Source organism: Cynoglossus semilaevis, chromosome Z (assembly GCF_000523025.1).
Source record: "Cynoglossus semilaevis isolate Cse_v1.0 chromosome Z, Cse_v1.0, whole genome shotgun sequence".
In the NCBI taxonomy this organism is placed as follows: Eukaryota; Metazoa; Chordata; class Actinopteri; order Pleuronectiformes; family Cynoglossidae; genus Cynoglossus; species Cynoglossus semilaevis.
Genome location: NC_024328.1, coordinates 14,040,691 through 14,054,848, shown reverse-complemented (window position 1 = coordinate 14,054,848; position 14,158 = coordinate 14,040,691). Strand labels below are relative to the sequence as shown.

General features: G+C 43.6%; 3 protein-coding genes across 8 annotated transcripts in view; 2 read left to right on the top strand and 1 right to left on the bottom strand.

Moving 5' to 3' along the window:
- LOC112486453 (dickkopf-related protein 1) overlaps positions 1-2,160 on the top strand; it is a 2,772-nt gene extending 612 nt beyond the window's left edge. The window contains exons 2-3 of the mRNA XM_025052998.1: positions 425-533; positions 626-2,160. Coding sequence (XP_024908766.1) covers positions 425-533; positions 626-924 — 408 coding nt within the window. The 3' untranslated portion in view covers positions 925-2,160. The remainder of the gene's footprint in view (positions 1-424; positions 534-625) is intronic.
- LOC103397983 (NACHT, LRR and PYD domains-containing protein 12-like) lies at positions 1,497-12,240 on the top strand. 6 transcript variants are annotated; one of them, XM_025052997.1, is made up of 16 exons: positions 1,497-1,637; positions 2,714-2,836; positions 2,959-3,072; positions 3,193-3,306; positions 3,428-3,541; positions 3,700-3,813; positions 3,934-4,047; positions 4,181-4,344; positions 4,938-6,750; positions 7,499-7,672; positions 8,477-8,650; positions 8,803-8,976; positions 9,235-9,408; positions 9,511-9,684; positions 10,907-11,080; positions 11,733-12,240. In XM_025052997.1, coding segments are annotated over exons 1-16 (3,723 nt in total). In that variant the 5' UTR covers positions 1,497-1,635; the 3' UTR covers positions 11,740-12,240. The 6 variants fall into 6 exon arrangements, with proteins under 6 accessions (XP_024908765.1, XP_024908764.1, XP_024908763.1 ...); XM_025052992.1 differs by lacking the exons at positions 9,235-9,408; positions 9,511-9,684; positions 10,907-11,080; positions 11,733-12,240 and having other exon boundaries at positions 1,500-1,637; positions 2,715-2,836; positions 8,803-8,995; XM_025052994.1 differs by lacking the exons at positions 9,235-9,408; positions 9,511-9,684; positions 10,907-11,080; positions 11,733-12,240 and having other exon boundaries at positions 1,510-1,637; positions 2,731-2,836; positions 8,803-8,995.
- Positions 12,241-12,617: 377 nt separating this feature from the next.
- The window catches only part of ppiaa (peptidylprolyl isomerase Aa (cyclophilin A)), a 3,155-nt gene continuing 1,614 nt past the window's right edge, over positions 12,618-14,158 (bottom strand). The window contains exons 2-4 of the mRNA XM_008336453.3: positions 13,892-14,011; positions 13,631-13,803; positions 12,618-13,010 (exon numbers count right to left, since the gene is read on the bottom strand). Coding sequence (XP_008334675.1) covers positions 12,878-13,010; positions 13,631-13,803; positions 13,892-14,011 — 426 coding nt within the window. The 3' untranslated portion in view covers positions 12,618-12,877. The remainder of the gene's footprint in view (positions 13,011-13,630; positions 13,804-13,891; positions 14,012-14,158) is intronic.

Sequence of the window (14,158 nt, the reverse complement as noted above, 5' to 3'; positions counted from 1 at the left end):
GCGGTGCAATGTGTTTTGGGTGGCGGCGGCTGCCCCCGCGCCCCGGTAACAGATAAGCGGATGGATGGATGAATGGATGGATGGATGGATGGATGGATATATATATATATATATATTAATTTGATTTTCCTCATGGAAGTCACTTCGGAAGTTTGGAAGTTTTTTCTCTACGTTTTTAAGGACATCTCAATGGTCTCTTATTTTTCACCGTTTCAGTCACTTAGTTTGGTTTTCCAGAATGTAGAGAGTGCCCTCTTGTGGCCATGGATGGTATGCAGCACGTACTGTATATATTTATGATCTATGAGGTGCTTTGAAAATTTAAGTTGCAGGTCCAGGCAGACTTACTTAAAAATAAAATACAGCTCTCTAAAAGGTACAGTGCACCTTTAAATTACATCCATTTCGCTCCTCTTTCCTTCAGAAAGGAAGCTGCAGTAACAGAGCCCAGAGAAGGTCGTCCTCACAGGACAGACTGATGGACAAAGACACGGACAGACACAGAGACACAGACAGCTTCAACAAGACCAAAGGTGAGTGGATGGAAGTCAAACACCACTCCCCCCTAGAGGGCACTGTCCTATGATTAAACACAGTCCTAAAAAAAATTATTTTTTTGTTTCAGCCCCAGAGATGGCTAGCTGCGTACGTTCCGGCGACTGCGCAGCTGGACTGTGCTGCGCCCGCTATCTGACCGGGAAACGATGCCAGAGGATCCCCGTGGAGGGCGAGGCCTGTCTTCCTCGGGGCTTCACCAAACAGAGGAGGAACCTGGGACGCTGCAACTGCGACGTAGGGCTAGCCTGTGTCACGGAGCCGGGCAAAAACAAGGCCCAGGGGGTGTGTCTGCCCCGTCCCAGGCAGGGCCAGAGGAAGACTAGGCATTCTGGGAAAAAGAGGAGAACGGCAGAGAGCGGCTGCTGAGTCCGATACTTCGACTTTTAGTTTAGTTTGTAGCATTGTCACTAAAATGACGACATGGAGGACCTTCTGAAGTTCCAGGTATCTAGAGGAGGAGGTTCTTCTCTCCCGTGTTAGGTCACGGGGGCGAGGGGGCCGAAAGAGGGAGGAGCAATTTTGATTAATTTAATTTCTTTCTCAGTGTGGATTAGTAAAGTGAAGGTTTCCCAACTACACTGATCTGTCCTGATAGTTTCATCACCCAGACCGGGCTCCTTAGAGTTAGTGTGAAGACACCTGTGTTTGTATTTTATTTACATTATTTTTTTATTATTATTATTGTTAAATATGACTCTATTGACAGTTTAATTGTGTTTCTATATTTATGAATGCATTTGTGTGCTATTTATGAAACAAATAAAGACCATGCCTTCGGCGTCACTAGCCTTCCTACGTGTTTATTTTGGCCGATAACGATCCCGTACAGTTGCATTTCTTTTTTCAAGACCCATCCTTTCATTCTCTGCCGTGTAATTCCTTACTATGGGGGTGGGGGGTGGAGCTCATTTCGGCACGATTTTGGACATTTTATTTCCTTTTCCTCCCAGCAATAACACCCAAATCCCTCCTGCATTTACTGAACATTTCTCCGCCACCGCTAAATCTGCATTTTATTTTATTTTGGTCTCTTTCATCTTATTTTCTCGGTGAGTTCAGCTGCGTGACGCACGACAAATGTAAGTACAGTATTTAACGATAATACCTGGTCGTTTTATTTCAAGTTTTATCCTTGTTGTTGACGTATCCTCGATACGTGCTCTTTTGACAGAAACCGGTCCTTTATCCCAATTTGAGGAGCCGCGGATATCGCCTGACTAAATTCCACTACATTACGTTAACAATTGCATTAACCCACGGTGAAAGAATTATAAAAACACGGTTTGTTTGTTTGGTTTTTGTTGTTGTTTTGTTTGGGTTTTTTTTGCCATTTTGGCTCTTCCCGAACACAAAACACATAGTATAAAAACAATATAATACTATTCAAAAATAAATGTTATCCGTTATCCCGTCTGCAACTTTTGTCCCGGAGAGACTAAACTTAAATTGATGTCGGCGCTAGCTAGAATGCTAGCATTTTGGTATAGGCTAACTTACCACAAACTTTGCTCTCATGACACTTTGAGGTGTTTTAGCGCTAGTTCTACACTTTGCTGTAAAATAACCTTATCGTCAACAAAAAAAAAAAAAAAAAAAAAAAAAACGTGGTCCGATCCACTTTTCGCCACGATTGACACCGGTTAGTCATAAAGTCTTCTCTAGGGATGACGTTGTGTTCACGGACCGTGATCCTGGCTCGGACATATACACATTCCCGCTCCCTTCTTGATCCCACTTTGGAATGCGCAAATAAAAAGTGGAGTATGTATAGCGTAAAGAGGACCTACGTACTGTACCTCCAACTACATTCATTTCAGTTTGACTCATTATGATGACGTAAAATACAAATAAAAAAACAAACATAACATCTAATTTTTTTATCAAGTTATTTGTATTTGTGTATAGATTGATAACATCTCTGATCCCTCCATTTATGTCTGAGCTTCTTCAGTACAATCATTTGTAATAAAAGTGATCAAGGATTTATTTGTAGTATATAGTTGGGTTTTTTTTTTTTATGAAGATTCCATCATTATTTTTGAATTTGCTCTACGGAATCTAAATCAGTCTGATAAGTAATCACCCTGAAATTTACCAAATAAATGGAGTGAACAGTAGTGGTATGTGTCTTCACAGACTTACTGTCTGTATTTAAGATGAATACTTGTGTAGAAGGAAGAGCAGGGTCACCAGTACCGAGCTGTGTGTCTGCCATGAGTGACCGGTCCAAAGAGGAACCATTAAGCTTCGGGAAAGAACCTAGACCATCCCACAAAGAGTAAGACATTTTGATACATTTTTTTTGTCTGAGCCATTTGGGTCTGGTTCAGATCCCACAAAACACAGAAAAAAGTAAATCAAAAACGAGGAAAAGCCGTACTTTATCGTCTGTGTTTACAGAGGTCAGAACTACAGATCAGTGTCACCAGTACCGAGCTGTGTGTCTGCTATGAGTGACCGGTCCAAAGAGGAACCCTTAAGCTTCGGGAAAGAACCATGGCCATCCCACAAAGAGAAAGACATTTTGATACAATTTTTTGTTTGATCAGTTTCGGTCTGGTTCAGATCCCACAAAACACGATTATAGAAAAACAAAAACAAGAAAAACCTGTACTTTATCGTCTGTGTTTACAGAGGTCCGAACTACAGATCAGTGTCACCAGTACCGAGCTGTGTGTCTGCCATGAGTGACCGGTCCAAAAAGGAACCATTAAGCTTCGGGAAAGAACCATGGCCATCCCACAAAGAGTAAGACATTTTGATACAATTTTTTGTTTGATCAGTTTGGGTCTGGTTCAGATCCCACAAAACACAGAACCTAGAAAAACAAAAACAAGAAAAACCTGTACTTTATCGTCTGTGTTTACAGAGGTCCGAACTACAGATCAGTGTCACCAGTACCGAGCTGTTTGTCTGCTATGAGTGACCGGTCCAAAGAGGAACCATTAAGCTTTGGGAAAGAACTTAGACCATCCCACAAAGAGTAAGACATTTTGATACAATTTCGATATGTTTAAAGTTTCTGCATGAAAATTAGTTTTTTTTGTTTGATCATTTTGGGTCTGGTTCAGATCCCACAAAACACAGAAAAAAGTAAATCAAAAACGAGGAAAAGCCGTACTTTATCGTCTGTGTTTACAGAGGTCAGAACTACAGATCAGTGTCACCAGTACCGAGCTGTGTGTCTGCTATGAGTGACCGGTCCAAAGAGGAACCATTAAGCTTCGGGAAAGAACCTAGACCATCCCACAAAGAGTAAGACATTTTGATACAATTTTTTGTTTGATCAGTTTTGGTCTGGTTCAGATCCCACAAAACACGATCATAGAAAAACAAAAACAAGAAAAACCTGTACTTTATCGTCTGTGTTTACAGAGGTCTGAACTACAGATCAGTGTCACCAGTACCGAGCTGTGTGTCTGCTATGAGTGACCGGTCCAAAGAGGAACCCTTAAGCTTCAGGAAAGAACCTAGACCATCCCACAAAAAGTATGTCTGATACTGAACCATCATTGCTCCTTTTCTTCAAACCTTTCTGGGCCAGACCAAGGTGCCAAAGAACTCTAGACACAATGAAAACTTCTTGGTCCTCTATTTCTTTTCGTTTTCTTTTTTGCCCTAGAGACAGGGTTGGTGTCTCTGTGGACCAGCAGGTGTCCCGCTGCACTTTGGCTCAGGATGACTTCAAGGATCTCTGCTCATCCTGCCAACAGTCTAATACACTGGACTCCTCTTGTTCCCAGTGTGGATGCAGATCCAGAACAGGACCTTGGGCACCGGCATTCGGTCAGAATGAGGCCTGATCGTATCTCTCATTTCTACCCCTATCGTTTACCCCTTGTCTCCCCGAACTTTGTACATATGGTAAAAAAGTCGAAGGTGAATTTGGGAAGCTGGGATTTCCAATATTTTAATTAGTTGTTGGCACAGTTGTCAAAAAAACTTCAAAAACATGTGGGCACACAGGTGAGTCAAGTGCCAACATGGACGTATCAGAAAAAGGTATACGATACACGAACTAACGATGGCTGGACAGACGCTGACATTTCAGTGCCAAATATTAGCATGATTTATTCTTAGGGGTGTTCGAAAATATTGATACACTAAAATATCGCAATATTTCGTTTCACAATTCCATATCGATATTTCGCAGCACGGTATTGATCTTTTTTCTCATCAATTCCCAGTCAAATATTCCTGGTGTTGGTTCATTTTCTTTTTCTTATCTTTCTTCGTTCTGCCTATAGTAACGCACTATATCGCAGTATATTGTATCACTGCCCCTGCGTTGCGATTCGTACCGTATCGCCAGATTCTTACTGATGCACACCCCTAATTTATTGTGTATTTTTGTTATTTTGTCACTTGTCCTTCAACAGATTTTGGTCTCCAGGAGGTTTTAGATGAGCATAAGTGCAGTCTGAAGAGTCGATGCGAAAGTGTGACTGAAGGAGCCGACGAAAGAGAGAGCAAAACCTGCCTCAAGAGGATCTTCACCGAGCTCTTCATCACAGAGAGACAGAGTGAAGAAATCAACCCGCAGCATGAGGTGTGGCAGCTGGAGGCGACGTTCCAAACCAGGATTTTCGATGACACGCCCATCAAGTGCTCCGACATCTTCAAAGCCCTAACTGACCAGCAGGGGAACATTAGAGTTGTCCTGACAAACGGTGTCGCTGGCGTTGGCAAAACGTTCTCGGTGCACAAGTTCGCTCTGGACTGGGCGGAGGGTTCCGAGAACCAAGACGTCGGTCTTCTTTGTTTGCTGTCCTTCAGAGAGCTGAACCTGATCAGGGATCGGCCGTACAGTCTCCTCAAACTGCTCCACGATTTCCATCCAACATTACAGAAAATGACAGCGGGGAAACTTGCCATCTGCAAATGTTTATTCATCTTCGATGGTCTGGATGAAAGCGCGCTCTCGTTGGACTTCGTCGATAACCAGGTCGTGGAGGATGTCGAACAAACGGCGTCTGTCAGTGTGCTGCTGACAAACCTCATCCGAGGAAACCTGCTTCCCTCCGCTCTCGTCTGGATCACCACCAGACCTGCGGCAGCCAATCGGATCTCACGCACATGCGTGGACAGGGTGACGGAGGTACGAGGGTTCACCGATGTCCATAAGGAGATGTACTTCAGGAAAAGATTTGGAGATAAAGAGCCCGCCGGAACAATCATCTCACACATCCGAGCAGCAAGGAGTCTCTACATCATGTGTCAAATCCCGGTCTTCTGCTGGATCACTGCCACAGTTCTGGAGCACATGTTGACCTCAGAGCAGAGGGAAGAGCTTCCCAAGACCCTTACGGACATGTATTCATACTTCCTGCAGATACAGATAAGAAGAATGAAGAACAAGTACCGTCCGATGGGTTCACCAGAGCTGCAGGAGGCCGACAGGGACCTTCTCTTGAAGCTAGGGAGGCTGGCCTTTGAACATTTGCAGAAGGGTCGAATCATGTTCTACCAGAGAGACCTCGAAGAGTGTGGTTTAAATGTAACCGATGCTTCCGTTTACTCTGGGATTTGTACCGCTATTTTCAAAAGAGAGAGCGTTATCTTCGAAAACACGGTCTACTGCTTCGTCCATTTGAGCGTCCAGGAGTTTCTGGCTGCGGTCTACATGTTCCACTGCACTGTTGAGCAGAAGACCGAGATACTGGAGAACTTCCTGGGTGAAGAATTTGAACCCTGGGATCCGAGACGAAACACCAAAGTTAGTGTCTTCTCACTGACTGAAGTCCTCAGACGAACCACCATTAAATCCCTCGAAAGTAAATCTGGTCACCTGGATCTGTTTGTTCGCTTCCTTTATGGCCTATGTCTGGAATCGAACCAGAGAGTTTTACTGGGCCTAGCGGGTCAGACACAGAACAGTCCAGAAATCTTCGAGACTATAATACAAGAGCTGAAAAAGACGGAGGCCTACCTTTGCTCGCCTGACAGAAGCGTCAACATGGTCCACTGTTTGACGGAGATGAACGACCAATCCGTGCACGCGGACATCCAGAGGTTCTTAAAGTCGAAGCAAAAGTCAAAGAAGATAAACTCCGAAATCCACTGCTCAGCTCTGGCTTACGCACTGCAGATGTCAGAGGAGATCCTGGATGAGTTCAACCCAAAAAGGTACACAACGACAGAGGAAGGACAACGGAGACTGATCCCTGCTGTGAGGAAGTGCAGGAAGGCTCTGTGAGTCCACACCTAAATATTGATTTTGTCGATTCAATCAATACAGAATGATACTTTTGCAAAAAATCGAGAAGTACCGTATTTTCCGGACTATAAGTCGCACCAGCAAAAATAAATAAATAAATAAATAGCATAATGACGAAGAAAAAACATATATAAGTGGTTGCCGAGTAGAGGTCGCATCTCTGCCATCTAGAGGCTGTCAGTGTGAAAATAACAAACATGTAAAACTATATATTTCAATATAAGTCGCACTTGAGTATAAGAGTGGCGCTTTGGCCCAGAGGCAATGTCTCTGTCGTTGGTGTGGAACCCCAGGGTTTACCGTCTGGGCAAGATCGAATCCCAGTTAGGGCGGTTGGTACCTTCCAGTGGACTCACCACCTGCAGGAAGGTTTGGGGGGTTGGTACGGTGCAGTGTGATCTGGGTGGCGGTCGTGGAGACTTCTGCCCCCGCGACCCGGTAACAGATAATCGGATGAAAATGGATGGATGGATGGACTTGAGTATAAGTCGCAAACCAAGCTAGAGGATGAAAAAAAAGTGCAACTTATAGGAGAATACGGAAAATACGGTCCACACTAAGAAAAGTCTACACACAGAATTGTCCAGTGAGAATAATAATAATGACTTTAAAAGTTGACGGGTTGATTCCCTGGGGTTCTCAATTAAATGTTCGTCGTCGTTGTGGTACGTGCCCTTTTGTATTCCCCTTTTTAACTTGTCAGACCTGGTCTCTTCATCACAGACTTCGGGGTCTACGACTCTCAGAGACTCACTGTGAAGTTGTAGCCACTGCTCTGAAGTCCCACCCATCATACCTGAGAGGACTTACAATGGATTTGAACCAAATAAAAGACTCGGGAGTGAAGATGCTGTGTTCAGGACTGGAGAGTCAGAACTGTAGACTGGAGAGTCTGTCGTGAGTTGACCGCATTCATTTCTCCTTGATGTTCTTGGTTTTGACTTGAAAGACTAAATGAAAGACACTTTAGGCAATCTGCAGCCCGTGGGCCAGATATGGCCAGCTGGACTTTCGAAATCGATCGAAATCGTTTTTATCTGGGGACCCGTATTTTAAAAGTCACAAACCTTCGCGTCCCAAGTCAATAGACATTATTCGCAAACTCCTGGGAAACATAATGTGAGACGACCCAAAACAAATCTCTTGCGATCCACCTGAAGGTCGCGACCCAGTCTTTGGGAAACAATGCACTAAACACTGGTACAAGGGTCTGGTAAGGGCTGATGTCGATCCTTCTGTTTCATGCATTAGCACAACGAACCGACTGTAATTTCTGTTGATGCCACTAAATGGCAGCAGACATCAAATGTGCCAAATTATCTTCAAAGGTTTAGGTTCATTCTCGTACATTTTTAAATTCATTATTTCGCCCAGCATTCTACAATACCACCCGTTATACTGTATTTTGAACCTCATTTTGGCCTGTGAGCTAAAACATTGTTACCCAAAGACTGGGTCGTGACCCTCAGATTGTTCGCAAGAGTTTTTTTTTTTTGGGTCGTCTCGCATCATGTTTCCCAGGAGTTTACGAATAATGTCTATTGACTTGGGTTGCGAATGTTTGTGACTTTTAAGACATGGGTCCTGAGAAAAACATTTGGAAACACCTAGCTAAAAAGTTTTGTTGTTATTTGTCTATTTTTTTTAACTGTCTTTGTGTATTTGACACTTAACACCAAAAATATTTTATTTTTTATACAGGTTACACGACTGCAAGTTTACAGGGATTGGCTGTTCCTATTTGGCCTCAGCTCTTTCAAGCAATCCTTTCTACCTGAGAGAGTTGAACCTTATTCACAACAAACTACAGGATTCTGGAGTCCAGGAGCTGTGTCGCTACCTGCAGTTACCGCACTGTCAACTGCAGACTTTATTGTGAGTTTTAATACTAACAATATTAATAATACTAATAATAACAGTAGCAGTGGTTGTTAGAATGTTTGGCGGTGCGAACTTTATGTAATCGTCCTCCCGTTCCTCTTTAATAGGCCCATAACCTTCTCTTCTTTCCTCTCTTTGAATTTTAGGATGAGGATTTGTAGTTTGTCAGAGTTGAGCTGCTCTGCTCTGGCCTCAGCTCTGAGATCCAATCCGTCCCATTTGAGAACGCTGGATCTCGGAAGTAACGAGCTCCAGGATTCAGGAGTCCAAGAGTTGTGCGGTTATCTGCAGAGTCCTGACTGTCGTTTGGAGACTTTAGGGTAAGGTTACTTTTCTGGTCGTTGCTAGCGAATCGTCTCCATTTGGCTCTTTTGTTCGCTGCTGCTATGATTTGGGAGAGAATTGAACATAGAGCAGGGTGTCAACCCTATGAACCGCGAGCCGAAACAGGCAGGTGAAAAAAAAAGTATTATATTTTATGATAAATGTAACGTTTGAAGATCATTTGAAAATAAGACATTGTTGACGGGTGGTGACGTTATTTCTTAATCTTTTCTTAACCTGTTTTTTTTATTCAGTTTGAACAGTTGCAGATTGTCAGAGTTGAGCTGCTCTGCTCTGGCCTCAGCTCTGAGATCCAATCCGTCCCATTTGAGAACGCTGGATCTCGGAAGTAACGAGCTCCAGGATTCAGGAGTCCAAGAGTTGTGCGGTTATCTGCAGAGTCCTGACTGTCGTTTGGAGACTTTAGGGTAAGCTTACTTTTCTGTTCATTGCCAGCATTTCGCCATCAATTGACAGTTATCTGCTGAAAGATAAACAACTTCTGTCTGTCTGTGCTCTTTTATATTTAGCTTGGAAGAGTGCAGCCTGTCAGAGATCAGCTGTTCTTCTCTGGCCTCAGCTCTCGACTCCAACCCCTCCCATCTGAAGAAACTGAACCTGGATGCTAACCCGCTCCAGGATTTAGGAGTGAAAGAGTTGTGTGGTTTTGTGCAAAGTCCAGAATGTCGACTGGAGACGCTGAAGTGAGTTCACAACTGTCAAAAAATGGTCACATGTCGATAATCTGTGTCGATAATCAGAGTTGTTGAAGATCTTTGTGAGTGTCTTTCTTCAATTCCTGCCAGTATATCAGCATTGTCTTCAACTAAACAGATGATCATCATATTTCATTATACACTTTTTGTGAGATTTGTTGGTTTGGCGGTGTGCTGTGCTGATGATATACAGCATTGTTTCCCAAAGACTGGGTCGCGACCCTCACAACATGGAGCAACATTCAGAGATGGCGGCACGCATGGTTGCAGCGGCTTACAGCTCTCACTTTCAGTGCTTTTTTCTCTTTCTCTTTCTTTTCCTATTGCTAATTTTTCTTTTTTTCGCTACCTGTACTGCGAACATCCAGTACACCCGCCGAACACTTTTGGGCATCGGGAACCTACACCAGATACCTGTTTCGCGTGACTTCCACCACGAACACAACATCCCAGCCGACATAGCGAGATCGTCGGGGCTCTCCGTGCATTGTTGTCGGGTCTGAGAGGCAGCGCAGACGGAGGAAGGAGAGGAAGCAGAAGCAGGGCACCAGTACAGGGCTGTGTGCCGAACCCCCTCCTGTACGGTCTCTACATCCACGACTGCAGTCCGGTCCACAGCGACAACCACATCATCAAGTTCGCCGATAATATTACAGTTTACGGACTCATCTCCAGGGGTGACGAGGTGGCCTACAGGGAGGAGATCTTGAAGCTGGCAGCCTGGTCTTCAGAGAACAACCACTCTCTAAATACCAAGAAGACCAGAGAGATCATAATCGACTTCAGGAAGCACATCAACGACGAGTGCGTGAAGAGGGTCCGAACATTCGGGTTTCTAGGTGTTCACATCTCCGCCGACATCTCCCGTTCAGAAAACATCACCTCCGTCACCAAGAAGGCTCAGCAGCGCATGCACTTTCCGAGACATACATGTCTTACATGTATGAACGGCTACAATTTTGTTGTACTGAAAGCATACATTTTTTTGGGGTCGTCTCGCGTCATGTTTCCCAGGAGTTTACGAATAATGTCTATCGACTTGGGCCGCTAGGGTTTGTGACTTTTAAGATATGGGACCCCAGAAAAAGTGTTTGGGAAACACTGATATAGAGTATATGTGCCGTGGCTCAGAATGGTTAAAAAAATACTCACAGTCAACTTTAACTTCACTGACGGTTGTACTGACCAAACCATAACGTGTTTTTTTCAGGTTGAATAGCTGCAGTTTGTCCGAGGTCAGCTGTTCATCTCTGGCTACAGCTCTTAAATCCAACCCCTCCTATCTGAGGATGCTGCTCTTGGGAGGAAACAACCTTCAGGAATCAGCGGTTAAGACGTTGTCTGAACTGAGAGAGAGTCCAGACTACAGACTGGAGACTCTGAAGTCAGTCAAAGTCCTTAGCATTCCTTTGTTCTCATTTTTTGTATTTGAATATGTGCTTATGTTAAACGGGAGTTACAGTTAAATTTTTCTAACCCAGTTCTCCGGTCGTGTACCATAGCAACGATAAGCTAATCGAGAGTGGACTTTCTTGATATACAGTAGGCGTGGCTCGATTTGATACTCTAGATCGGTGTCCGATATTGGTCAAAATTTCAGGTTTAAAAAAAATTACAAAAAACAAAACAAAACAAGGGACACGATGGCCTTAGTGACGCCATGCTGGAGGAGAAAAGGCATTGGATTAATGTCGGTATTGGCAGATAACTCCAAGTTACAATGTCGGTATCGGACATGAAAAAGTTTAGAAGAAGTTGACGTTTGAGAACCACTGTCTTGGATCATTTCGAGGTCTTCCCCTGAAACGGTTAAGTTACTGAGATTTGACAATTTTCCTTCAGAGGTTTTTTGACATGCGAAGATTAGCACGCCGTTACAGTAGGAGACATGGACAATAGTTCAATCAACATCACTGCGATTATTTCTGGCATATGAGAAGTCAGTTTTATACCACGAAAATAAAATACAAGGCAGGGGGGAAAGAATTACGACGGAACTTTTCTCGCATCTAATCCACCCCGTCCTCTCTCAACAGATTGTAATAACGAACTTCAGAGGGAAGACTCCACACTTCCAGGTGAATCCATATCGTATACTGTGAGAGATGTTGCGAAGAATTCTGTACCTGGACACTGTTCTTCGACAAACATCGAACCAAGATTGATTTCCGGGGTTGGTTTTTGATGCAAGGCTGCCATCTTTTGGTAGAAGTTGGTATTGTTTTGTAGCTCCACTGCTACAGTAGCACTGGATATGCAACCTATCTTTGTTTTACTTTACTTGATTGACAGTATTAACCACTGATCCTTAGCCGCGTTTTAGTCACGTAGTAGTAGACACCTAGCGGCAGAGCTAATTTCCTTCCAACGTTGCAGCAGTTGAGCCATTTCCATTGTTCTACTCAAGGGGGTTCACAAACGTTTCCATGCCAAGGGCCCCCAACAGCATGTTACTGGCAAAACAACAGACAACGCTACAAAATATAGGAAGCTCAACTGTTTATTGCATGTTGGAGAGTATTGTATAATAAAACTTAAAAACTGTTGGCCTGTTTCTTTGGTCTAGTTCAAAAATGTGAAATTTGCACTAGTTAGCTACACTTCAGCTTGAGTAGAGCGCCGTTGATAACAGCCACCAACAGCCAGGTGTACACGCTACGACTGTCATGCGGAGGTGCGTTCAGGTACTATCTGGAACTTTTACAGCAGTTTGCATATGGTGCAGGACAAATGGTTATAAATAAATTTTTGCCCCCCCTCCACCAATCTTTCCGAGTCACTCCTTAACAAACCCTACTTTGACCAAACGGACCAAATGAACTATCATAATCAGCTGTAATCAAGTTTCTCTGTACAAACTACGGACTGCAATCGTAACGCTCCTCAACATGACAAAAGAACCTACAATCAGATTTCAAACGTCAAGGCATCTGTTTTATTGTCTGTCATTTGACTTTTAAAGAAAAAAAAAAAAAAAAAGCAACCGTCAAGACTTGGTGGAAAAAACGTCAATGCAAAAGAAACTTCAAGAGGCAAAGTCACGAATGCAGCAACATAATTTCAACATCAAAACAGAACAAGGTGTGGTGTCAGGTCAATCTCCATCTATAGGAATGTTAAATTGGTGATGGGGCCCCATCACGGGTGTGACCACAGGACAAGGGGAAAAAGGGTGAAGTGCTCAGAGCTGCCCGCAGTCGGCAATATAGACTTTCCTGTTGGTTTTGCCACTCTGGGAACCCAATCCCTCCATCTTCTTCACCACGTTATCGCCCTCGATCACGGTGCCAAACACTACGTGTTTCCCATCAAGCCTGCAACACAAACAACTGTTAAAACCAGACAAACTGACCAACCATCGCTGGTCTAAACTAACAGACGCAAGTCAGGTTTTGACATCGGCTGAGGGGGAGGGGAAAAAAAAAAAAAAAAAAAAAAAGCAAAGCAGCATCGTCATTGCAAAGTTAAATAAGTTATCATTCTGACCTGCGATATTTTTTTTCTGCCCCCCCAATGTCAAACCAAACTTTTATACAAAAGTTAGATGCTAAGCCTTAGCCACCGCACACTCATCTGTGCCACATGTTTGGCACAGTTGAGCATATTATCCACTAGGGTGCAGTGCAGCTCACAGTTTTAGGCCATGTCAGTTTTTTCAGAAATTTAACATTGCTACAGTGGACGTAGTCTGACTGAGGTCCAATTAGGGCTGGATAATGATAAAAATTTACAATACTGTACCAATAACGTTTTGATACCAGTTCCCAAAAGATTACGTTACACATTACAGTACAATGAGCTTTTTTCAAGATTCAAGATTCAAGATCGGGTTTATTTGTCATATGCACTTTCAACACATGGTCTACAATGCAATGAAATGCTTTGCTGCTTTGCTACCCAACTAACAAAATAAGGAGTGAGTATCGGTACTCACCATCCAGTTTTTGCTGTGCAGATGAAGAACTGGGACCCGTTGGTGTTTGGTCCAGCGTTGGCCATTGAAAGGACACCTTCTTTAGTGTGCTTCAGTGTAAAGTTCTCATCTGCAAACTTGTTGCCATAAATGGACTTTCCACCAGTTCCGTTGTGGTTGGTGAAGTCGCCACCCTAGATCCAAGAATACGTTCTGTCATACTTAAAGTAGGTGGAAAAAAGTGGTAAAAAGTCGTCATCACTGTCTTTAGAAGAACCTCACCTGGCACATGAAACCAGGGATGATACGGTGGAAGCTGCAGCCCTTGTAGCCAAAGCCCTTCTCACCAGTACAAAGGGCCCTGAAGTTCTCAGCAGTCTTGGGAACCACGTCACTACGGAGCTACAAGGAAGAAAACCAGGAAATGAATCAATGCCTGGCTTGTGGCCATTTGTGAGCTTAGTCCAAATAGCGAGCTAATCTCACTTTGACTTCTGTTTGATTTGCAATTCCTTTCACTATTATAAAACTATGTCCTGAGGGGAAAGA